Genomic DNA, 21,978 nt, shown 5'->3' with positions numbered 1-21,978 from the left:
AACCACTAAGCTAATTGCCATTTGATTGACTAACCGAGCTAAGTTTCTAATGGTGCGAAGAACGTTATCCCGTATTTCACACAGTTGTCAACAGCATGTTACTGATGAGCTATCTGTGAAGCTAGCATTTGTTAATTGTTACTATGCAATAACTGATCTGACTATTTAGTTGCGTTTATGTAAAATATAATCTTAAATCTTAAAACACACAGCAAATCCACAAAGTATTGGGGACCGAATTTACAAAAGTATTTTATACCAGCCTGAACGCACAATTTGAAGTCATTTTAATTACCTTCAAAAACTGAATGGGCACTTGCTTTGGAAATATATTGTTTGCTTGTACCTTTAACGCCGCACTAGGCAACATTCCACCAAAATGGCGGCTGTCTGATAATATTTCAGCAATAATAATAGCCAGACATTTCAGTGATTGGATGAGTGAGTGAGTTTGGTTTTACGCCGCTTTTAGCAATATTCCAGCAATATCACGGCGGAGGACACCAGAAATGGGCTTCGCACATTGTACCCATGTGGGGAATGTGGCCTTCGGCGTGACGAGCAAACTCTTTAGCCACTAAGCTACCCCACCACCCATAATGTTTAAGTAATATGTTTGCTTCATCCAGTATAATGTTAAGTATCCGAGTCTATTAGGATCCAACCAGGATGGATAACAGGCGGTTGGAATTGTTTATAAGTCATTTCCGATTCTGTGTAAGTGCTAATGACCTCCTGTCGCTGTAGTGTCCATACAGACGTGTGAAGCGTATTTACCATGGTCATATATAATGTGTGGCAGCTGCATCAGGTGAATGTCTCCACATCCACCAATATCATCTTATAGGAGCTATCATCTGTTTTAGACAGTTCCTGTGGCGCCCTGACGATACTCGACTTTGCATCAGGTGTATGACTCCACATCCATCGATATCATCTTGCAGGAGCCACCATCTGTTGATGATAGTTGATGATACTCGACCCTGGACGACCTTGCATGTCCACCATTGAGTCCACGTTGCCAGGAAATCAATATGAGTGACATTGTTGTATCGTCCTGGGCATAAACTGTGTCGGTTTCTCAAGTGGCTCATTAAACAGCATATAACTAACACAGAAGGTATGCACATAAAAAAAATGCATTGTTGAAACAAAATCGATTTTAATAAATCATGAATAATTATTGATCATAAAAATATTTAAAAGATTGAAAAAGGAACATTTCTATCCCTTCATTATGGCGTGGCCTGGCAGTGACTGAGATGTCTGGGTCAAGGCTGGAGGAACCAGTGAGGTCCCTCTGGGTGCTGAACATTCTACTTTAGAATGTTTGAAGACACACAGACACGGTCATTTTACCACCTGGTTTACATATGACTGCAATGGTTTCTGATTGTGTTGATTACTTCTGAACCAAGAGTGAGTGAGTGAGTGAGCTTGGGTTTACACCGCTTTTAGCAATGTTCCTGCAACATCACGGCGGGTGACACCAGAAATGGACTTCACACATGGTTCCTATGTGGGGAATCGAACCCGGGTCTTCGGCGTGACGAGAGAACGCTTTAATCGTTAGTCTGAACCAGGAGGGAGGTCGGGTAGCCTAGAGGTTAAAGTGTCCACTCGTCACGCTGAAGACTAAAAGTGGCTTAGTTACTCTCACTTTGAGCCTAGGTAGTACTGATCTAACTGTACACGTTTGTATATTGCTTTTCGTAAAGCCTATATCAAATGTGAATTTCTAACGACTGATACTGGCAGATAATTCGACACCTCGTAAAATGTCAAGAGACTTTGTTTCTTTGGGCGTCGTTGTACAAAACAGCCTTAGCGCTACGCCAGTCGTAACTCTATATTAAATCATGGGAGTTACGATCACCTTAGCACTAAGATCTCTTTGTACAACGGCACCCTGGAATGTAACAGCCCAATAATTAGACCTACCTCCAAGTGTCCCTAAAACACTCATATTCTAGTTGTATCGCGAGATACCAGTTTGTAGAAGGCTGACTCTTCCGATACATAAACGAAAGAGAAGGCCGATTTGTTTTGGCATTCGAAAGCCCCGCGACGAGACATTCGAGTTTTACAAGTTCCTATCAGTGAGTCAATATACGCATGTTATAGGGACTGATGTTGTTAGTTCATTATTGTATTATATGTTTGGCTGTGATCATAATAATGTTTGCAAATAGGGTTCGTGTGATCCTGATACTGTCAGGCTGATTAAACTACAATGCAGCACGGAGAGGTTGGGTGATCCTGGCATAGTCTGTCTGATTAAACTACAATGCAGCACAGAGAGGTCGGGTGATCCTGGCATAGTCAGTGTGATTAAACTACAATGCAGCACAGAGAGGTCGGGTGATCCTGGCATAGTCAGTCTGATTAAACTACAATGCAGCACAGAGAGGTCGGGTGATCCTGGCATAGTCAGTCTGATTAAACTACAATGCAGCACAGAGAGGTCGGATGAGTCAGTCTGATTAAACTACAATGCAGCACGGAGAGGTCCCGTGATCCTGGCATAGTCAGTCTGATTAAACTACAATGCAGCACAGAGAGGTCGGGTGATCCTGGCATAGTCAGTCTGATTAAACTACAATGCAGCACAGAGAGGTCGGGTGATCCTGGCATAGTCAGTCTGATTAAACTACAATGCAGCACAGAGAGGACGGGTGATCCTGACATAGTCAGGCTGATTAAACTACAATGCAGCACAGAGAGGACGGGTGATCCTGGCATAGTCAGGCTGTTTAAATTATAATGGAACACAGAGGGGTCGGCATAGTCGGGCTGGTAAAGCTCATCACCACTGCGAATTGGACTCCTCCCATGAAGCGCGGCTTTGTCGAACCCACCAAAAACTTTCCTTAGAATATGGAAACTCCCATCCACTGTAGTCTTCGACATTACCCGGAGTGTCAGAAGGGCTGTGCTCCCGGTGGAGAACTGGGACACACTCTTGATCTACGTCAATATATCAAGAAGTGCCAAACCAAACGCACCGAGAACATTGGGGTGTCTGACGACTGAACTGAACTGAACTGAACTGAACTTTAGTTCAACTCAGGCAGAGGCATATAAGGTTAAGTCTGTGTTACACACACACACACACACACATACACACACACACACACACATATATATACACATATACATATATATATATATCGATAAAGTTATGTACAGTATCTATACATTTAATACACAATACATTATATATATATACAAACATATATATACACATACATATATACACATACATACATACATACATACACACACATACACACATGTACATATATGCAAATAGATTTCATTACGGATAGAGTGAATATAAAATTCTTATATCTTATATCTACATATCTTTAGGAATATTTAGAGCACTCTTACCGACGATTCTTAAAAACATTTATAATAATACTGCAGAATAAAGCGAGTTTTCTAAGAATACCTATCTTACTGCTATTGAATAATGTATACATTTTATGAAAATTTGGTCTTGTATAAAAATATGGCTTTAAATATTTAACTCTTGCATTTATAAAGTGAGAACAAATAAATAAATAATGAAATTCATCGCCAATGCCGTTACCATTACAAAGTTTACATAATCTATCACGTTTTTGGATATTGCTCAAACGGCCTGTTTCAATCGGTAAGGTATGATTTGCTGTTTTATAACGTAACACTGCCCTTGAACACTTATCATTTAAAATATCCAAATATTTACTTAACTTTAAATCTGAGTTTGATAAGGAGCTATATAAGATACCTTTGGATGAATGTTCTACCACACTTGCTTATACGCATCTTCTAGTTCACATTTAACTTTATTTTTTAGCTTATTCAGGTTTTCAAAATTTTGGGAATATAATTCCAGATTTAACTAAGTCTAATTTCGTCAAACGTATGTTTAATGTTCATTATCCATTTATGCGTACTTTTTCCAAAATGTGTGTCGTTAAAAAGTAATTTAAAGATAAGTAAGGATAATTTGGAAGATTTACCTGTTAAAAGTGCACCTGTGATCCAAGCAAGACATCTCAAAGCTCAGGCCCGTATATTACCATGCTTTTCTTGAATATTGCAATTCACATTGCTGTCAAATGGGATAGTAAATTCAATAACATAACTATTGGCTTTATCAAAAAGGACAGCTCAGGTTTGTTGGCAGGAATTTTTGCAGGCTGTATATGGCCCTATTCCAAAGAAGTTTAAGAGCATGCATTGACGCCTTGGACATGTCCAGGGTCCTGGGTGGAACGCGGAGTCAACGCCACAAAGCAAGGGCAATAGAAGCAATGAGTCATGTCATTAAGATGCGATGTTTGTGCCAAGGAAGACATCCAATTCTTTACATAATCGACATTTCATATTAACATTCTACCAAAGAATTAGCTTTGGGCAAGTGCGAGTGGGAAGTGAGTGATCCTGGGAAGCAAAAAACAACAACAACAACTGTTTCACTTTAAAGACAGCCGATTTTATCCAGGCAAAATAATTGGTTGGATTGCTATTCTATTCCACACACTGCATACATACACATTGCTGTGGTTTCTCCAGAAGGACTAAAGGACCGACTCTGGACACCACACTCGGTGAATGACCTCCCCTGATGTACCATCATTGTCTTTCATTGTGTATATAATCAAGTGTGTTGTAATAACATTTGCTGAGACGTCATTAACCTTGTGTGGTTATTTACTGATTTTACAATATAGAACGGAATGTACCGAATACTGTCTTTCAAATTAAGAAACATCTGGAACATGCCTACATGCATTGTTTCCATGGCTTGTTATTTGATAGCGATTCAAACTAAATAATATCGGAAAGTAAGTTATTACTTTTGTCATAATAAACTGAAACAAACATTTTCAGTAATACTGACAGGTTTGGTTTGTTTGCGAAATATCTGACTCCAATATATTTTACCATTTGTACCACATGTCTGAAATATGGGACTGAGCATCACAAATGTACTTAAACATCCAAGGAGAACGAGTCAGATTGTTTTGTTACATATAACAATGCTATCCATTAGGAGCCAGGACGTCATTGTCTACAGACATATATATTGAGATGGGAGATGTCAATACTGAAGGTACTAGGTTGCCATGAAAATGGTATACAATTGGAAAAGAAAATTGGACATCAGACATGCGCTATTTAAAAAATCAAAACTACGTATTTCAATAATAACGACCCAATAATGTCCTAAAATGAGGTTCGTTACGCCAGTGTGAAAGCTGACTATTGTCTTACAATAATGAACCTAGCACAACGTATTTTGTGTCCATCAGTCCCAAAGTGAAGGAATACAGACAATCAAAACCTATTTTTGTAACCTTTGTTGAGCAGAATATGGACCCAAGTGTGATTGGTTACATGGTGTCAAGCAAGCTTATCAGTTGGTCGAAAGTTTTTGTTTAACATGAAACATTTTACCTATCAGCAGAGCCTTGAAAATCCGGGTTAGAATTATCTTCATTAACCTAAGGCTGCTAGAGGCGACTAACGGGGTCGGGTGGTCAGACTCGCTGACTTGACTGACACACGTCATCGTATCGCAAATTGCGTAGATCGATGCTCATGCTGTTAATCACTGGATTGTCTGGTTCAGACTCGATTGTTTACAGACTGCCGCCATATAGCTGGAATATTTTTGCGTGCGGCGTAAACCTAGTAACCTCACTCACCCACTCACCTATCAGCAGCTTTCGAAATATTACAGACATGCATTGGTTCGAGTTCTGTATTTTATTTCTTACAAACAAAGTATCTTCAACATCACGCCATGTATTTGTGTCTGTACAGTGAAAACAAAGTGCGTGTTGATGAAGCGTATGTAAAATGTGAATACTGTTGCTGAGAACAAGGGCGAAAACACCCTGCGGAATCAACATTGACCAGTGAATTCCGGAAGTCAAAGGTAATGGTAAACTTCCGTCAATACACAATTGTATTTAGTTACGTTTGTGTGATATGTTAATATGTTAAACACGTTTTAATCAGTAAGATACCTGTCTGGTAACGGTGTGCTGATGACTCAGTTCCACGTGAGAGTTTGGGGTCCACGGAGTCATACAGTTTGAAATATTATATACTCATGCCAATAAAACAAATGAAGGGGGTGACAACCATTATTGGCATGAGTATAGAAGGGGGTGACAACCATTTTTGGCATGAGTATAGAAGGGGGTGACAACCATTATTGGCATGAGTATAGAAGGGGGTGACAACCATTATTGGCATGAGTATAGAATGGAATATCAGACATATTCGTATAACATTGAAGAAGACTTGCTCAACTATCGGAGCAGGTGACATACACGATTAACTTATACAGACTATTAATGTTTCTGCTATGACAATTTCATCAGCATTGGGGTCTTACTTTTTACTTTCACATATATTCGAGATTCTAAATTGGACTGCTGTAAGAGTTAATGTCCTTTGCCACTTGAGATAATTCATAGTTAAATCTCAACACATATACTCATGTATTATGCATAAGTATCCACTATTCAAAAACACAGTAATGAAAAGTCGCGTCAACCAGTCAAATTGCAAACTAGGGTTATGTCAAGAAATGTGTGACATGTCACATGTTTACTTAAAACAACGCAGCAGATGCTAAAATAACAAAGGCATATGTAATAAGGTAACAGTCATATGTTAACATAAAACTATCCCACAAGTAAACTGATTATCAGTTCACGCCCTGTGTATTACTGTCCAGTGATCACATCCCAGGTCTTGTTTGGTTTACGTTTTCCCGTAGCCAGGATCTGAAAATGAATGAAATATAATCAAGGTCTGGAACATCATTAACATATTATCGAACAGAATGTACTAACATAGTCCAAGTGAAAATAGAACACTGTTAACAATATATTCTACATTAAAACAGAAAAGGCAGCCCAAGCTTCAGTTTGAGACTGTAAATCGGGTCGTGTGTACAATATGTTTGAGACTGTAAATCGGGTCGTGTGTACAATATGTTTGAGACTGTAAATCGGGTCGTGTGTACAATATGTTTGAGACTGTAAATCGGGTCGTGTGTACAATATGTTTGAGACTGTAAATCGGGTCGTGTGTACAATATGTTCTTTAATCTTTTTTTTCAAGGATCCTTGAAAAGGTGGTCTCCAGTAACCTATGCTTGTCGTAAGAGGCGACTAACGGGATCTGGTGGTCAGACGCGCCGACTTGGTTGACACATGTCATCGTATCCCAAGTACGCAGGTCGATGCTCATGCTGTCATGCTGGTTTGTCTGGTCCAGACTCGATTATATACAGACCGCCGCCATACAGCTGGAATGTTGCTCACTGCGGCATTAAACATCAACTTACCAACCAATCCTTTTTCAAATTTATAGATAACCTTAGTAGTGGTTACCTTGAGGTTGAGCGCCGCTGTTCTGGTATGGAGATGCGCTGATGGACTCGTATGGTACAACAGGCCTCTCTGTCATGTCTTCGTATGTACTTGCCTCTGCTTTGGTCTCAACTGAAAAAAGCGAGACACACTTCCAAATAACTTTTCATATGTTTTATACCCTTCTAAACGTAACACAACACTAAACAGAACATCTGAAATCTATAATAATGTAAATCTGTATCCATCTACCGTTTGTATTCTCATAAATCTTCAGCTGTGTGTAATGTTGTCTTTCCGAACCCTCTGTATCCATGCTTGAGGACTGAGCTGGACTGTTGATGTGATCTGTAACAAATCAACATGAATACATAAAACACGAGGTGTATGTCTATTTGTGACCACCTGTATCAAACCTGATATGTTGAACCTACCTAGTGATGAATATCCTATGTTTTCCATTTCTTCAGTTTCAGGATTTCTGGTGCTACAAAGGTAAAGCGATCGATTCAAATGCAATAATGGAAACGAACCTTCAGTATATGACTTTTAGATCTGATTTATCTGTGACAGTTTATTTACGAATGAAGTATACCTTTTTCGAGAAGCATTTTCTGAAAAAAAGAGAATGAACATTTAGTACACTGAAATAAACACATCACAAATGACGATTTGACAATTTGGATAATGTTGGTTACTGGTGCAGGGTTTGCAAAGGAAGACCGAGAAATGTGAAAAGTTAATTATAAATGAAAGAAAACATTCTGCTCTGAAGGATATAATGTATCATCGTTAATATATTCGCACCCCTGGATTTGCGCATTTGAGTCAGAACTGATTCACTGGTAACTTTGACATTCACCATAATAGTCATCAATATAGCCACTTTGATATGAAACATCTTTTTTATAAATATATCATTAAATACTTCATGATTATACTGCCAATACAATGAGATTTAACAACATACCTGTCATGACGTTTCCAAACCTGAACCCCTTCCTATAGAGGACAGCCAGAACTAGAGCTCCAATCAGTAAGGTAAGAAGTAGGGTTCCTATTGCGGTTCCTGCTATTACACCTGTCATGTTATATTCGGCTCTGAGTATTTGTGGGTTTGTGGGACCTGCGGATGAAATGAAATATATATTGACTGTATAATTACTGCGTTAGTACTGAGGCATTGTTTACCCTCTGTGTGACGTGTTTTACAAAAGTACCATCTACCTCGTCGATACAGCTACCTAAAGTGACACCTAAAGATAATGCAAAAGACATATCTATGCGTAATTGAATTTCGCTACAGCATCCACATACATCAGATGCTATATATCCTTCATATCTTAGTGTGGGGAATTGCTTTCTGTACTTATCAACCTCTCCAGATACAATAATACTAACAGCTGACGTTGAATGTCCTGACATCAGTGTAGTTGTATCCTCCATACTGCCACGCCCCCTGACACTGACACTGTTGACCATTCTGACTCCTGCTAACAGTAAAGGAGAGAGTAGATGTCCTTGTCTGACCACTGTCACTGACCGATGCAGATCCAGTGCCAGGACAGGACCACGTGATCGTAGCTAGAGGATTTCCTCCTTTTACCGAGCAGCTGATTGTCTGTGGGTCTCCTTCAAACATCAGAGCCGGAAACTGTGTGATGGAAGGAGGGACAGGCGGGGGATCTGTAACAGGAACAACCAAGATTGTATAAGTATAAATGAAGTATAAATGACATTGTATGAAGTATAGAAGTAACAGCGGAGACTAGGAACCTTTTTTCAGAATGGCCTCAATACAATTAGCTCGGTATTTCCACAATGAGAATACTCACACTTGACATCTAGTGACACGGAACCAGTCTTAGTGGTGGATGTTCGTGTGTTTCTGACGTGACATCTTACACTTGCCTTGCCTTTGTTTGGCCTGAAGTTGAGAGTCTGGGACCACCGAGTAGAAGATTCTGCTACAGGTCCCGTGCTGCCACCTACAGGTGTTCCATCGCTGTAGTCCCAGGTGAAGGTCAGGTTGGGGTAACCGGTGGTACCACAGGTCAAGGTCAGGTTACTGTTCTCTAAAGTCACGTTGCTGTCTGGTTTTGTCATATCAACATGCTCTGGTCCGACTGGAATGCAGCACAATTATGTATCACTACAGTGCTATTTGCTAAACTATGTCTACTGATACACAACCTCTAGCTTACATCTGACAGATATGTGTCCGCAACAGCTTTACCTTTATTCTGTTACACTTTGTCACAAACCACCAATTTGTTTCTTATAATTATTTCAATCGTTCAGTGTAGCTCTGAAGACTCTATCTTCTTTGTACAAATCACCTACTGTCACAAACGCTTCACCTCTGCTGTGTTACACTGTGACTGATCAATAGATAGAAGTCTGTTGACATCAAACATGTCTTACGGCGCTGGTAAACATGACATTGCATACCTGTCACACAACTCACACCCAACCTTCAGCGTGTCTACTCACACACATAAAACCTCCAGTATAACTCTGTTGGACAAATTACACCAAACGTGTAGCCCTGTTAGACCCTTGCTACTCACTCCAAACCTCCAGCATTGGTCAGCAAGGCTAGTACTGTGTCTACTTACACCAATCCTCCAGTGTGGCTCTGTTAGACTGTGTTTACTTACACCAATCCTCAAGTGTGGCTCTGTTACACTGTGTCTACTTACACCAAAAATCCAATGTGGCTCTGTTAGATTGTGTCTACTTACACAAATCCTCCAGTGTGGCTCTGTTAGACTGTGTCTACTTACATCAATCCTCCAGTGTGGCTCTGTTACACTGTGTCTACTTACACCAAACCTCCGGTGTTGCTCTGTTAGACTGTGTCTACTTACACCAAAAATCCAATGTGGCTCTGTTAGACTGTGTCTACTTACACAAATCCTCCAGTGTGGCTCTGTTACACTGTGTCTACTTACACCAATCCTCCAGTGTGGCTCTGTTACACTGTGTCTACTTACACCAAACCTCCGGTGTTGCTCTGTTACACTGTGTCTACTTACACCAAAAATCCAATGTGGCTCTGTTAGACTGTGTCTACTTACACAAATCCTCCAGTGTGGCTCTGTTAGACTGTGTCTACTTACACCAAACCTCCAGTGTAGCCACATAGACTGTGTCTACTTACACCAATCCTCCAGTGTGGCTCTGTTACACTGTGTCTACTTACACCAAACCTCCGGTGTTGCTCTGTTAGACTGTGTCTACTTACACCAAACCTCCAGTGTGGCTCTGTTAGACTGTGTCTACTTACACAAATCCTCCAGTGTGGCTCTGTTAGACTGTGTCTACTTACACCAAACCTCCAGTGTAGCCACATAGACTGTGTCTACTTACACCAAACCCCCGGTGTTGCTCTGTTAGACTATGTCTACTTACACCAAACCTCCGGTGTGGCCCTGTTAGACTGTGTCAACTTACATCAAACCTCCAGTGTGGCTCTGTTAGACTGTGTCTACTTACACCAGACCTCCAGTGTGGCTCTGTTAGACTGTGTCTACTTACACCAGACCTCCAGTGTGGCTCTGTTAGACTGTGTCTACTTACACCAGACCTAGAGTGTAGCCCTGTTAGACTGTGTCTACTTACACCAAACCTGAAGTGTGGCTCTGTTAGACTGTGCCTACTTACACAAAACCTCGAGTGTGGCTCTGTTAGACTGTGTCTACTTACACCAAACCTGAAGTGTGGCTCTGTTAGACTGTGTCTACTTACACCAACCTCCAGTGTGGCTCTGTTAGACTGTGTCTACTTACACCAAACCTCCATTGTGGCTCTGTTAGACTGTGACTACTTACACCAAACCTGAAGTGTGGCTCTGTTAGACTATGTCTACTTACACTAAACCTCCAGTGTGGCTCTGTTAGTCTATGTCTACTTACACCAACCTCCATTGTTGCTCTGTTAGACTGTGACTACTTACACCAAACCTCCAGTGTGGCTCTGTGAGACTGTGTCTACTTACACCAAACCTCCAGTGTGGCCCTGTTAGACTGCGGGGATGTCCGACCGTTGATGTTTTCAGCCTGACAGCGAATGCTCCTCCCCTGGTCACTCCTACTGACAGTGAATGTGACGGAGCTTGTTGTCTTCACCAGGACACCAGATGTCTTCTCTGTGCTGACGGTAGGTGACGTTCCTGATGGCAAGGTCACCCAGGTCACAGTAGAAGTGGGGAAACTGGCTGACGTCACACAGGTCAAGGTCAGGGATTGACCTGCCACTAGTCCTATCTTCTCATTATCAGAACTGATGTTTGTCAGTGTCACTGAGGTAACTGGGACTGGAATAGCAAGTTGAACTGTAATAACACCTGACATTAACAGCAATGTACTGTCACATCGAGTTCCCGGAAATGTAGCATGTTTGATTCGCAAAGGATGGTATGTTCTAATGATGAATATGTCATGAGGTGGATTCCATTTCAAACATATATATTTCCACGAAAAAGTGTTGCTTGATCAACAAACAAGCGAATAGACACGTATTCAATGCTTTTCCCTTGAGACACAATATACATGTAAGGAACAATTGAATTATTAGTACAGAAAGAACGTCATTTTAAAAAAGTTTCTGCATTTAGATTAGATCGCTCAACGTAAGCCGGAGTCGGGACTGAATATTTTGTTTTGCATATTGTATAGATTAGAATTGTTTCGTTACTTATCACTACTTCAAGACAAATACTTGTATCTGTCTATCATCGTCCATACATGCATTTAAATGCATTAGACCGCATTACACAAAGATTACGCGAACATATCCATAATCATTTAGTGAAATTAATATCAACACCTTAAACGGTCGCATCAGTATTAACCACCAAAAAGGTAATTGTTGGTATAATTCTAAACCGGTGTTCTACCCACCAGGGAACTGTATGGTGTTTGAAGTGACAGACTTGGTATACGTCGGGGGATCAAAGGAGTCATGTTCCACACTGACAGTGAGAGACACCTGCCTGTTGTAGAGACTGACTGTGTTCCCTGGTAGAGACAGAGAGTTGGTTGTCTGGACCTGACCTGATGGACATGATCCCTGGCTGGAAGATGTACTGCTGGGGAGGACACCACTCACACCCTGTAAACACAAAACAGTAGTTAGATAGACTGACTGTGTTCCCTGGTAGAGACAGAGTGTTGGTTGTCTGGACCTGACCTGATGGACATGATCCCTGGGTGGAAGATGTACTGCTGGGAGGGACGCCACTCACACCCTGTAAACACAAAACAGTAGTTAGATAGACTGACTGTGTTCCCTGGTAGAGACAGAGTGTTGGTTGTCTGGACCTGATGGACATGAACCCTGGGTGGAAGGTGTACCTCTGGGAGGGATGAACTTGTAGGACGGTACCTACCTGTTGGTATGTCCATGTGATGACGGCGGAAGGTACAGCACATGGAGTGGTGACAGTGACGGAGATGTTGTTCTGTGGTGTAACGGACGACGGGAGAGAGGTCAGTTGTGGAGAGAAGGTCACAGAGCTCCAGTCCAGGACAGCTAAAAAAAGGGAAAGATTTAAACATAACTTTGGTGTATATATTTAATCGTCTTTCTTAGATACTTTGCTAAAAGATCAATGGCGCGGACAGATCAGGCGATAAAGTACAGTTTTTTAAATACCGTCACAAAGAATGGACGCCCATACGCCATTCTAGTCTACCCCTCGTATCAAACGTACCCATGGTATCCGACGTCACGATTGACCATTACAGTTTTGCAAATAACCCGTTTCATGTTTTCACTGGCTTGACTCACAGGCAAACTGCGACACGGAAATGTCCCACAATGCATCTGAGCAAGATGACGTGATCATTGTGACCTAAATGCACTGACAACATTTCCTATGTAAACCATGTGATAATCACAAGTATATTTGAAATGATAAAGAGGGGACTTTTCACCTGAATGCGTACGATCGAGATTTGTTGTATTGGTAGCATGTTATCTTAACGTAGAGAGCAGACACAGCACGCCAGGAAGCCCTGAACGGCTGACTGACTGACTGAGTTTAGTTTTACGCCGCTTTTAGCAATATTCCAGCAATATCACGGCGGGGGACACCAGAAATGGGCTTAACACATTGTGCCCATGTGGGGAATCGAACCCGGGTGTTCGGCGTGACGAGCCAACGCTTTAACCACTAGGCTACCCCACCGTCCCCCTGAACGGGGATTGTTAATGTAGATCATGATAACATCGTTATGATTTCTTTTGTGCCTTAGATCAATCGTCGGTGTCAAATTTGACATCTCAGAAAAGAAATATAGTAAACTTCGACATCATGTAAATTGTGATACAGTGAAGTTTTCATCTGAACTATTACTCCTCGTGCTTTAACTAAGTCGTCCAGGGCAACATTGTTCAGTGAGTGAAGGATTGGTATTAACACGGTACCATTAATACTTTACCACGCTGACTGCGTACAGTTTGTTTACCTGTTTGTGCAAAAATAAACACCAGGTCCTGGTAACATACATTCCTTCACAATGGTATTATAAACACACAAACATATCAAATGTGAACAATGTTTCCTAGTATGATCGTTAGTTCTCTCCTTCTATGACTACGTGAAGTGTGTGTATGTTTAACACCGCATCGTCTGGAGAGATGTGTGATGGCCGGGGCTTGAATGTAGAATGAATAAGTTTGTCCTATATATTTTAACAGTTCCAAAAACAAGCAAAATATTCCGTTAAGAATCTTTTCTCAAACTATCGACTACAACACAACCTGATGTGAGTTTTGACGTGTTGTCTGCCCTCGGAAGTAACAAAGTAAAGACAAATCCCATCTTCATCCACAGTTTAAAGGTTTCCATTCATCACGATGTGATTAACATACATATAACCCACCTGCAAACTGTGACAGTGTGATGGTATTTGACAATGAGGCACCAACACTACATGTCCATGCCCCACTGTCTCTGGTGGAATCTGCTGATGCGATGTCTAGAGACATGATCCTGGATGTACTGTCCAGACTCACATTGTATCCTGACACAGATGTCCCACAGTTGCCTGACGATAAGCAGCCTCCCCGGACTGAAGTAGGGCCTTTTATGAACCGTGCAGTGGAAGTGATAGCTGCATCTAGTGTACAGGTGATGGTGAAGCTGACACCCTCCACAGGAACACGTCTGTTGGTGGCAAGAACCGGAGCTGACTCTGAAACAGGAGGTTGTATGTTTTCCGTGTTGCTGGTGACCTTGTTATGTTATAACGATGTTTCGAACAGAATGTCATTTGGGTGTGTCAGTTCGTTGTTGGGCACAGTAATGCAGGTGTATATATGTTTCTGGTAATATAAGGAACAACACAACGTCGCTGGTGCCCCTAACAAATTGTTATATGTACACTCGATGTGTACATTTATTTATTTCTCGCTTTCAATGTCCCATCAGCAACGATACCTTGTGCATGTATATTACATTATTATTGTAGCAACGGATGTTCTTTAAATTTGATATGATTTTACCAGCAAGAATGGCAGAGGGCCTGTCGGCGTCTTGTTCTCTCTTGGTTTGAGATAATCAAACATATTATCAAAGCGTAATGTACATTTCTGGAAATATTGATCTATTTTGACTTCTTTCAAAATTAGTACGTGAGCATGAGTTGGGTTTAACACCGCACTGAATATCCTCCCAGTCACATTATTGGCCGTCGGCCTGCTTTAGAAGAGGCACTGTGTAGATAATATGCGAGTCCCTACCGGGGAAGTATTTAAGCAGTGTGCTAAGGGAGGTAACTCTAAACAAGAAAAGCCGAGTTTCTGTTCTGGACAGACTGTTCACACTTGTGTGTTGATTCTTGCTAACAAAAGCCATATGTCTATGACAAGAAATATGACCAGAAATATGGTGTTATCTGCTAAGTCGGAAGTGCTAGAGGGAAAACCATCTGTCAAAGTAGATAATCCCCAACACAAGGTTTGTATGGAAGTTATGTGTCCTGTCAATGCCGTCAGGAGGTGAACAGGTGCACACAGGTTACAGAACGTTTGTTATACACAGACACCATTCCATGTGAGTGACAATGTGTACCTACCACAAGGACGTATCTGGGCAGTATCTAGCAGAATAAGTAGTAGGATCAACTCCAGAAACACACGTTGACTCATGTCACTGACTAAAGCTTGCAGCCCACCGACATGTACCGGTAGAGGCGGTATATGTAGAGCTGACAATACCAATTTACTTCCGGGTAGCTGATAGACAGGCTACGTTGTATAGGTATGTGTACATATTCAATCTCTGATTCATTGTACATGTATCATATTTGGATATCTCCACATTTACTGTGTTCTACTGAGGCCTTGATCCACTATGAGGTGACAACGTAAATGTGTCAGCTTGTTGTCAGAAGTATCAGGTTCACGTCCAACAGACATTAAGTCTTCAGTATCAACGTTTCTTCAACGACTTAACCCTCGATATGTGTTTTGTAAAAAAATAAAGTTTTATAATTGGTAGTTCAGATTATCAACTTAGATGGTTAGTGGCTGTATCCTCAAAGGAGGTTGAAGTAGCGTAAAATTATTGTCCTCCTGTGAGGGTACGTAAGTCCTAAAAACTTTCAAAGTAACATTTTCACGTACCAAGTTTGTAAACGTAGTATTTTTGTTATTTTAAATTTCGGAAAAAATTATCCTACAATCGCCAGTGGCTGAAGGGATGGTGTTAATCCAGCTAGGCTCCATGCAGGTAGCAAAAGTAATGTAAGTCCCCATGGTTCCTAGTATGGTGATCTACCTTCAGATGCTGGCGATCTGTAGCTGTGTTTTATATTGTATTGTCTTCTTTAATTACGCTGTTTGAGTTTTACATGATAGTTTTGTGTTCATATCTGTGATACTCTAGTATTTTTGCTGTCCATCGTCGACAGGTTCAACTCTTCACAATGTTTTCATTTTTGTATTGTATAAATTGTTTTCGTCACGATATGGCTGAGATATTGCCGATGTGACGTTAAATATTAACTCACTCACTCACTAAAAATGATATTAAACTAAATATATATTGTCGATGTTCATTGGTCTGAAACAAACATATCATTTCTTACAAATTCCCTCTGCGTCACTAAAGAAATAAAATAAACTGGAAAAACAATTTGATAAATGTGTTAACGAGATGATTGTTTTTCACCGACTGGTCAAAACAATCTTGAAAATTACTGTTTGTTAAAATTATTTTTTCGCCTGCCAGTCTGTTAAACGAACAAGTAATTCAATTAATACCTGGTTACATACATAAGGTTATATTTATACGTGGTCCGTGGTCTTTGATACGCGGCAATCAACACAAATATTGTTTGCTTTTCTCCTGTGATATAGATGCGGTGATGGACAAACTCTGCACTGGACCTAAGATCAAGATGTTATTAACTGGCCACCAGTGTTTATCTGGTCGCCTTGTTGTTTGATGACATTTCATGCTGTCGATCACTTGTGATGCGTTGCAGCGTCATTCTAAATATCACCGTGTCAAACTATCACAACAATGAGAATATGGCAGCCAAATGACAAATCACCTTCCGCAGTTCCTGAATAGGTCTTGTAATAATAATCTGTACTTGTCACCTTAGTAACAAGGCAACTCTGACAATTCACCACAAAGTGTGCAATGAAGTCTTACACCACTCCACCCTTGGCATGAATACTCCCCAATTCTGTGGACATCGTGTACAGGGCATTTGTTAATAACATTTGTTACGTTATTCTCTCTCACAGGGGACTATCTGGTGTATGTTTGTTTTTGGTAGACGTGTTCAGAATGATTTCCTTACAATAAGAATGTAAATAAATCGGAAAGTTCACTGCACTCACGTTCAACGTTCTGTTCTGCTGCAAAGACCTATACAAAACACGAATAATGTGGATCCGTGTAACAAACCTCGGCTTACAATACGCACATACAGACGACTGACTGTCTAGTGTTCAGACGTACTCCACGAGCAACAAACAGTCTCACGATATCTGTTGACATGATATTCAAACGACTGATTATGACATAGCAATTTCAACCTATCGGGTCTGTGTAGCAGTTTACGGAAGTGTTTTTGAAGTTGTAAACGGATATGTTGTATGGTGTTCATATATATCTGCAGATATATAAATTATAGCTTTTATGGTGAAACAACGATTTTAAACACGTGTTTATATATTACTTACTGTAAGATACTACTGATAATATGTTTATGTAGAATTGTTAGCATAGCAGGTAATGTCCCAGTAGGGATGGATACGTGTGTATTTGGTGCAGTGCAGGGGATATCGGAGTAAACTTTCTAGTTCAATGAAACAGTGAATGATATAAAATGCATATTTTAGAAATTGTTGTCTATATACCGACAAAAGTGAGTGAGTGAGTTTAGTTTTACACCTCACACAACTCAGCAACACTCCAGCTATATGTGTCAACCATGACACCCGATCTCGTTAGTATTACGACAAGCATAGGTTACTTAAGATCAGTCCTAATCCGGTTCCTCACGGGTCGACAAAGTGAAGTTGGCACTAGTAATGCGATATATATTCAGCGTGAAAACAAACTTTATTTTCTATCAACACAATATTCATTGCGAGAAAAGTGTGATACAAACAGACGACATATCAACACAGCTATTTATGTCCAGCATAAGTTCCTCAAATGTGGTTGAGTATGTACAACATAACATGTGTATGTTTCCTTACAGTGAGAGCGGTTCCCGTCACATGGCTTCGTGGTGTGATTGACTTGTTCCTATGCTATACTATGCTATGTTCCTTTGGGTGGGCTATGCCAGCTGTCTGACAGGATTTCCTACAAGAAAGGCCATACACAGTGGGTGCTAGAACTGCATGAGCCTCGGTAAGGAAAATGTACTTACATTTAGATGTTTAACATGCTTAAGCAAATGCGATATTGGGTCAATATGTCTTGCTGGATGAGATTCTTCATTGTGACATCTCCTCACATGAACTCATATGTTACAGATTTAACACACGTAATAAACATTCTAAGGTATTCCCTCAATATGAACACAAGGTTGTGCAAGAAAGTTAGTGTCAACCAGTCAGATTCCAATGTCATGTGACATAAGATATTGCTATGTTTTGTGTTTTAATACTACAATCTATTCGATTAAAGTAAGTTAAGATAGCTCGCATTGGGATTGGATGTTGGTTCAATCCTTTATTGTTTCATCTCCTCCCATAAACTCATCTGTTATAGATCAAAGACATTATAAGGTGTCCTTCACTTTGGACAAAAGGAAGTTTAAGCAGTCATATTCATCCAAGTGTCAGATGTCTTTTTCCACGCATTCCCAAAGTGAAGATCTGAAAAATATCAGTGAAATGTCTTACCTTATTATCGCACAAAATGTGCTAATTTTTTTTTAAAATAATGCATTCTACATTAGAAAACAGAAGCTTGGGCATATGTTTGAAAATAATCATTGCTTCTTGAGTACAGTTCGTTATTGTAGCTTTCTGTATTCATGATTATTGATAACCAAAATATTGGTTACCTCAAGGTTGAGAGCCGCTGTTCTGGTATGGAGATTCGCTGATGGACTCGTATGGTGCAGGAGGCGTCTCTGTCATGTCTTCGTAGGTACTTGCCTCAGCTTTGGCCTCAACTGAAAATCATGACATTTCCTAAGAACATTTCATATATTGTATACCCTTCCAAACGTAAACGCAACGATAGATATAATTAATGAAATATGGCATACCTTCACTACACTTATGATTGAGTGCTATAGTAATGTAAGAAACTGTATCCATCTACCGTTTGTATTCTCATAAACCTTCAGCTGTGTGTAATGTTGTCTTTCTGAACCCCCTGTATCCATGCTTGAGGACTGAGCTGAACTGTTGATGTGATCTGTAACAAATAAACATGAACATATATTAACGGTATCAGTACATCTCCCTGTCAGTGGCCATCTCGATATGTCTGACTAGAAATGTTGAACCTACCAAGGGATGAATATCCTGCTATGTTTTCTATTTCTTCAGTTTCAGGATTTCTGGTGCTACAAAGGCAAATAAGGTCGATTACTGAACATACCATGGAAAGGAACGCGTTAAATAATTGATGTTTATATCTGACTATAAATGGCTTCGTACGTTATCTCAAAGCAGATGATTTCAAAACGTTTTATTTACATGCTTAGCATACCTTTTTGGTGAAGCAGATCCTGAAAGGAGAGAATACATATTTAGTACCCCGAAATACAAACATCACAAATGACGAATTTGGTATTTAGGAATTGTTCGAAAGGAAGAATGAGATGTAAGAAAGGATAACGATTTAATAAACAACACCCTGCATCTAAGCAGTCATTGGTGAAAAACGGTTCCTGTCATTATTGATTGTGTATACATTCAAGCTACAGGATGAGCTCAATGTGAACTTGTTAGTCCACGAATGTCACTCATCTTTATCAATAAAAGTGTGAATTGAAACGTCCCTTCTGTAATTATCTCCACAACACGATTCTACTTCAAATGCTACTGAAATTTACCTTTGAAAATGTTTCCAAACCTAAACCCCTTCCTGTAGAGAACCGTTAGAACTAATCCTTCAATCAGCAAAGTAACAAGTAGGGTTCCTATTGTGGCGCCTACTATTACACCTGTCATGTTACAGTCGGCTTTGAGCGGTTCCGGGTTTGAGGGACCTGCAGCATAAAATGATAAATACGTGAAGTATATCTTGTTTCGTAATGACAGAGCTGACTTGCATTTTAAGCTGTTTGTTCCTTCCGTGCCACGTGCTTTATAACGATTCCCTCTGCATCTCTACATCGTCCAAAGTATCATACAAATAGTATCACACATACACATTACTTTACAGACACAGGATAGCTCGCGGTTTGAAAGGCTGATTACATATCACTATATCCTCGGCATAATATCAGGCAGGAGATCGTACACCTATATATTCGAAACCAACGATCTACCCTTCAATTTAGTGTCTAATACATGTTAGATCAGTATTAGAAACTGTGCGACAAAGGATCGGTACACAAGAAATGTAAAACACATTTCCCTCTAAGATTCCTAGTATTTCTGGCTTTTCATGGCATGGCCACGAACCTCAGGGATCCATCACATAGAAGTTTTATCCTAGATACGTGTCGCTATTTGGAAACTTATAGACTTGTGCCTCAAGAAACAGTTAACGGTACTAACAGCTGACATTGAATGTCCTGACATCAGTGTAGTTGTATCCTCCATACTGCCACGCCCCCAGACACTGACACTGTTGACCATGTTGACTCCTGCTGACAGTAAAGGAGAGAGTAGATGTCCTTGTCTGACCAATGTCACTGACCGATGCTGATCCAGTGCCAGGACAGGACCACGTGATCGTAGCTAGAGGATTTCCTCCTGTCACCGAGCAGCTGATTGTCTGTGGGTCTCCTTCAAACATCAGAGCCGGAAACTGTGTGATGGAAGGAAGGGCACGTGGTGGGTCTGTAATAGGGACCAACCATCAACTATCAACAAAAAAACAACACTTGATGGATGGAGGGATACATAGGGGGGAGGGTGTGTGTGTCTGCAACAGGAACAACCAAGATTGTAAGTATAAATGACATAAATGGGGATCTGTTACAGGAAAAACCAAGACAGCAACCATCAACAAATATACTCTTATGTAACAGCAGAGACCATAACCAAACTGATCTCAATACAATTAGGTCAGTATTTCCACACACAAAAATACCTTCATCCGAGAGTATACACAATGTATCCAATAGTGATAATTCCTCTGTATAACACTCCTAGGCAACTCTGTTTATAATTCTCAGCAAATTCCAGAAGGTCTTTCGATGCACATCAACAGTATGAGAATATACAAAGGGAATACTGAGAATACTTAAGAAAACTCACATTTGACATCCAGTGACACAGAACCAGTCTTAGTTGTCAACGTCCGTGTGTTTCTTACCTGACATCTCACGGTTGTCTTGTCTTTGTTTGGCCTGGAGGTGAAAGTTTGGTACCACCAGGTAGAAGATCCTGTCACTGACCCCGTGCTGCCACCTACAGGCGTCCCATCACTATGGTCCCAGGTGAAGGTCACGTTTGGGTAGGTGGAGGCAGTACAGGTCAAGGTCAGGGTACTGTTCTCTACAGCTACAGAGTTGTCTGGTTTTGTCACATCAACCTGTTCTGGACCGACTGTAATACAGTGCAAGACTATGTGGCAGCGGTGATATCTGGACCTCTTTCTGTATTGACAGTGTGTTATATGTCTACATGCACGTCCAAATAAGGTAAATATCTATCGTAACGACTCTCATAATGTATAACCAACATATATTTGATCTTCTTAATTTATCATCGGTGTCATGTTATTCAACTAGGTGTCTCTATTCACTCAGTGTGGCAATTAGACAAGTAATGATTGGCTGACATGAGAACTGTACTGCCTATTATACAACTCACACCACACTCCTATCCGGGTGCTGTCAGACTGCACTGGGGAGGGGTTGTGGATGTTGGTAGCGCGACAGTAGACTGTATAACCAAGGTCACCTCTGACAGGAGTGAAGGTCAT

The 21,978-nt window shown here is 40.6% G+C and overlaps 2 protein-coding genes across 2 annotated transcripts; both read right to left on the bottom strand.

Moving 5' to 3' along the window:
* Positions 1-6,231: 6,231 nt before the first annotated feature.
* On the bottom strand, positions 6,232-15,731 carry LOC124271926 (mucin-5AC-like). Its single transcript, XM_046707102.1, has 15 exons — positions 15,470-15,731; positions 14,276-14,587; positions 12,778-12,920; positions 12,579-12,636; positions 12,290-12,442; positions 11,386-11,703; positions 9,221-9,511; positions 8,787-9,071; positions 8,356-8,511; positions 7,981-7,999; positions 7,820-7,872; positions 7,638-7,733; positions 7,407-7,517; positions 6,414-6,794; positions 6,232-6,368 (listed from the first exon to the last, which is right to left on the bottom strand). Exons 1-14 carry the CDS (start codon positions 15,540-15,542, stop codon positions 6,772-6,774), a joined length of 2,091 nt encoding a protein of 696 aa, XP_046563058.1. The 5' UTR covers positions 15,543-15,731; the 3' UTR covers positions 6,232-6,368; positions 6,414-6,771.
* Positions 15,732-18,260: 2,529 nt separating this feature from the next.
* Positions 18,261-21,978, bottom strand: LOC124271924. The gene is made up of 9 exons (XM_046707099.1): positions 21,867-21,978; positions 21,309-21,599; positions 20,604-20,888; positions 19,934-20,089; positions 19,588-19,606; positions 19,386-19,441; positions 19,195-19,290; positions 18,932-19,042; positions 18,261-18,740 (listed from the first exon to the last, which is right to left on the bottom strand). Exons 1-8 carry the CDS (start codon positions 21,976-21,978, stop codon positions 18,933-18,935), a joined length of 1,125 nt encoding a protein of 374 aa, XP_046563055.1. The 3' UTR covers positions 18,261-18,740; position 18,932.

This window comes from Haliotis rubra, unplaced genomic scaffold (assembly GCF_003918875.1).
Source record: "Haliotis rubra isolate DU_JTF1 unplaced genomic scaffold, ASM391887v1 Scf1643, whole genome shotgun sequence".
Lineage (NCBI taxonomy): Eukaryota > Metazoa > Mollusca > Gastropoda > Lepetellida > Haliotidae > Haliotis > Haliotis rubra.
Note: the sequence above shows the minus strand (reverse complement) of the source record. Positions and strands in the feature narration are given on the sequence as shown.